Below are 3377 nucleotides of genomic sequence, written 5' to 3'. Positions count from 1 at the left end.
GATTATGTTCGCGGATTTCGCGATTATGTTCGCGGATTTGGCAATTTTGTTCGCGGATTTGGCGATTATGTTCGCGGAATTCGCGATTTCGTTCGCGGATTTTGCGATTATGCTCGCGGATTTCGCGATTATGTTCGCGGATTTCGCGATCATGTTCGCGGATTTGGTGATTTTGTTCGCGGATTTCGCGATTATGTTCGCGGATTTGGAGATTTTCTTCGCGGATTTGGCGATTACGTTCGCGGATTTCGCGATTATGTTCGCGGATTTCGAAATTATGTTCGCGGATTTGGCGATTTTGTTCGCGGATTTGGCGATTATGGTCGCGGATTTTGCGATTATGTTCGCGGATTTGGCAATTATGTTCGCGGATTCGCGTCCCGAATTGACGTTTTGGATATTTGGCAAGCCTACTTATTCTAACGCTAAATCCATGCAATGTTTACGAAAGCTATTAAAGGTCTTGATCACAATCTAACAAAAGACTAACCATGGCTTTCAATTTCCAAGTCAGAAAATTCAGTTCTTATGTGAGTGAAAATCAACCCCATTTGCTGTTAGTGGGAAGCCTTGCCTTGTTCTCTTTTGTCATCATTTGGACCAGAAAATATGTCTGTTCCTTTGAATATTATTTTTTGTGCCTTAATCATTAATGCCTTACCTATCTTACCTGAAAATTGGATTTCTTCCACACCAACGTTTTTTTATTTAATAGACTTATTACAATATGCAATTACTTCTCTTTGTCTGCGGTATATTGTTGGATTTCTAGGTTATTTCTCATCATTGTTTTTTCTCCTACTGTTTAATTCACCGGGCAAAGTTGGCTTGAAAAAGTTCATACTGGATTTTTTTTTTTTTATTAAGTTTAATTAATCTGAGTTCAAAGGTTTGATAGAGGGAACTGTAACTGCTAACGTCTTATCATCCCGAAATCGAAGAGAGAAGGACGGCAGGATAGGAGAAAACCAGCCGTTCCGAGAACGAATATTGTCCGTTCAGGATGAAATCCGCCCCGGGCGGGAATTGAACCCGCGGCCTAGCTCTACTAAACAAGCTAATAGGCTGGCAATTTTGGTTTTTCTTCTGTTATATTATGTTATCTTTTGCGAAGTTCAAAATGCTAAGTTTTTTTTTTTATTATTTTTTTTTACGGGGACCTGCTGTCTCAGTTTCGACTTACCTTCCACAGTACAGACGCAGGTCGTTAGCCGACGTCAGAACCAGAAGCAGGTCATCGCCGGGAGCATGAGGGTGCCATCGGACCTGCGTCACCTGTAGCGAGGGGTGGCACACGAAATGGCGCTCGTCCAGAGATGTGCATCTGTGAACAAAAACGGGTAGGTCGGGTTAGAACAAGCTGGGTCCGTCCCTCCAGGAATTTTTTAGCCCGTAGTTTATTCGATCGTGAATAGAGAAAATCAGACGACACCGAAGCGAATACAATAGTCCGTCCCTTATACCTTTTTATTACTATTGTAATAATAAAGGAAGGAAGGACTAAAAAGGAGCGAAAATTTGGTTGGGTGAAAAAGAGTGAAGAAATACTTTCTTGTTGTAGCGGCTTTAGCTATAGCCGAAAGATGACGACAAAATAGAGAAAATATCTCTTTTATCAGCCATACAATAGGGTAATGGTCTCTAGCCATTGGCTCAGCTCTTTTGGCTCGTCCTGAACCGCAGTCAACAATCGTGAGGACTTGTGCTTGTTCTTTTCAAGCAGAGAGAACCCTTTGAAGAACTGCCAGCTAGGCTGGTTAGGGTTAGCTGTTCTTCTCCCTGTTTATAGTCCTAGAGCCAGACACTAGTCTACTCTCTGTTTAACGTCCCCTAGACCCAATAAAAGAAACACTTTAAGCTGAGATAGATTGTAGAGCTGGATGTCAAAAGCAACATTTCTTTCGGATTTTTGTGATTGTGGTGAGGAAATGCCTTTACCTTTAAAACACACTTGGAAGAGAGAAGGGAATTAGGAAGGAAGAAGGGAATGGGAAGGAGAAAGAAGAAAAGGGGGAAAAAAAGGAAGGAATAGTAGAGAGACAGGATGAGAAAGGAAGAGGAAGTAAGAAGGAAATTGAGAGAAGCTGTGACGAAAAGATACCACGATTGTGTGTGTACGGATTAGATAAAAAAAACACAACCTCATAAAATTCAGAAAATAAAAATGCGTATTTATGCAAACAAAAAAACAAAAAGGAAAGTAAAAAAGAACAGAGTATGTATGTGTAATGTAATATATACTTATGTATGTACGTATCTATGTATGTGAGGAAATGTATATGATGTAGGAGCAAAAGAGAGATTATTACAAAAGCATAAAAAAAGTAGGTAATGCACCATCTTTTTTTACCTTCTACATACATATGTATTACTAGTGGTTCTGTGAACTGTAGACCTCACTCAGATTCTTTTGCCTAAGCTGAGACTTTAACAATAACGTCCTTTCATATCGACAATTATTGCTGTTTAACTTGGTACCTATTTGAATTTTGGAGAGATTTAGGATTTATAAAAATGTCCTACGTATGAATGGTCCTATGCGAGCAGTATAAATAAAAACTATTATGTTTGTATGGTTAGTAGAAACGTATTTCTTTGTTATTGTCATGTTATGTTTCTTTTTCTTCTTTTCTATCATAAAATACACTATTTTCCTTATCATAACATAAGGAAGTAAAAAAACAATCAAAATAGATCAGTTGCGCTTACTTGGGTGATGTTTCAAAGTCATAGAGCAGGAAAAATGAGGACCAACGGAATTTTTCTTTTTCTTCTACGACTTCTAGATCCCAAGATAAATCGATTAAAAAATGCCGGTAAATCGTGAACTTTGACGTCACGGCATACGCTCCCGTAGGCGATGACGTCACATCAAATGTCCCGAGCAAAGCTCCCTATAACGCCTGTTACCCTCGTCAAAACGTCTTTACCCATTTTTTTATATGAATTCTTACATTTACAGCTAAGGTTACATTTTACAACACTTTATTAGGATTTAGACTCCAGTCCGTCTCTGAGGGCGCGTATCTTCTTTCGCCCGCCCGGTTCCGCCCAACACACACCAAGACTGAGAGTCGTCTAGCTCATCAGTAGACTGGTGACAATTTTATCCTAAACACTTTTACAAGTTAGACAAGTAACAGATAGATCATAGGATATATTTACGTGGTGTCTTCAAGTTACTATTGTTAGATATCACAGCTGACACGGTCCTGAAAGTTTATACCACCTGCGTCTCGAGTGCGTCAACAAAAAAAAAAAAAAAAAAAAACAGACAATCCAATCGGCGGTGATAACGTTCGCGCGATCGCCTCCTCGTTTTCTTGACGCGTCTTTTGCATACGCGCGTTTGTGATAATTACAACGCACGGACGCTC

The 3377-nt window shown here is 39.7% G+C and overlaps 1 protein-coding gene across 1 annotated transcript in view; it reads right to left on the bottom strand.

Moving 5' to 3' along the window:
• LOC113465744 overlaps positions 1–3377 on the bottom strand; it is a 14490-nt gene that overhangs the window by 1914 nt on the left and 9199 nt on the right. Inside the window, exons 4-5 of the mRNA XM_026820511.1 lie at positions 1654–1672; positions 1184–1324 (exon numbers count right to left, since the gene is read on the bottom strand). Coding sequence (XP_026676312.1) covers positions 1184–1324; positions 1654–1672 — 160 coding nt within the window. The remainder of the gene's footprint in view (positions 1–1183; positions 1325–1653; positions 1673–3377) is intronic.

This window comes from Diaphorina citri, unplaced genomic scaffold (assembly GCF_000475195.1).
Source record: "Diaphorina citri unplaced genomic scaffold, Diaci psyllid genome assembly version 1.1 scaffold154, whole genome shotgun sequence".
Classification (NCBI taxonomy): domain Eukaryota; kingdom Metazoa; phylum Arthropoda; class Insecta; order Hemiptera; family Psyllidae; genus Diaphorina; species Diaphorina citri.
Note: the sequence above shows the minus strand (reverse complement) of the source record. Positions and strands in the feature narration are given on the sequence as shown.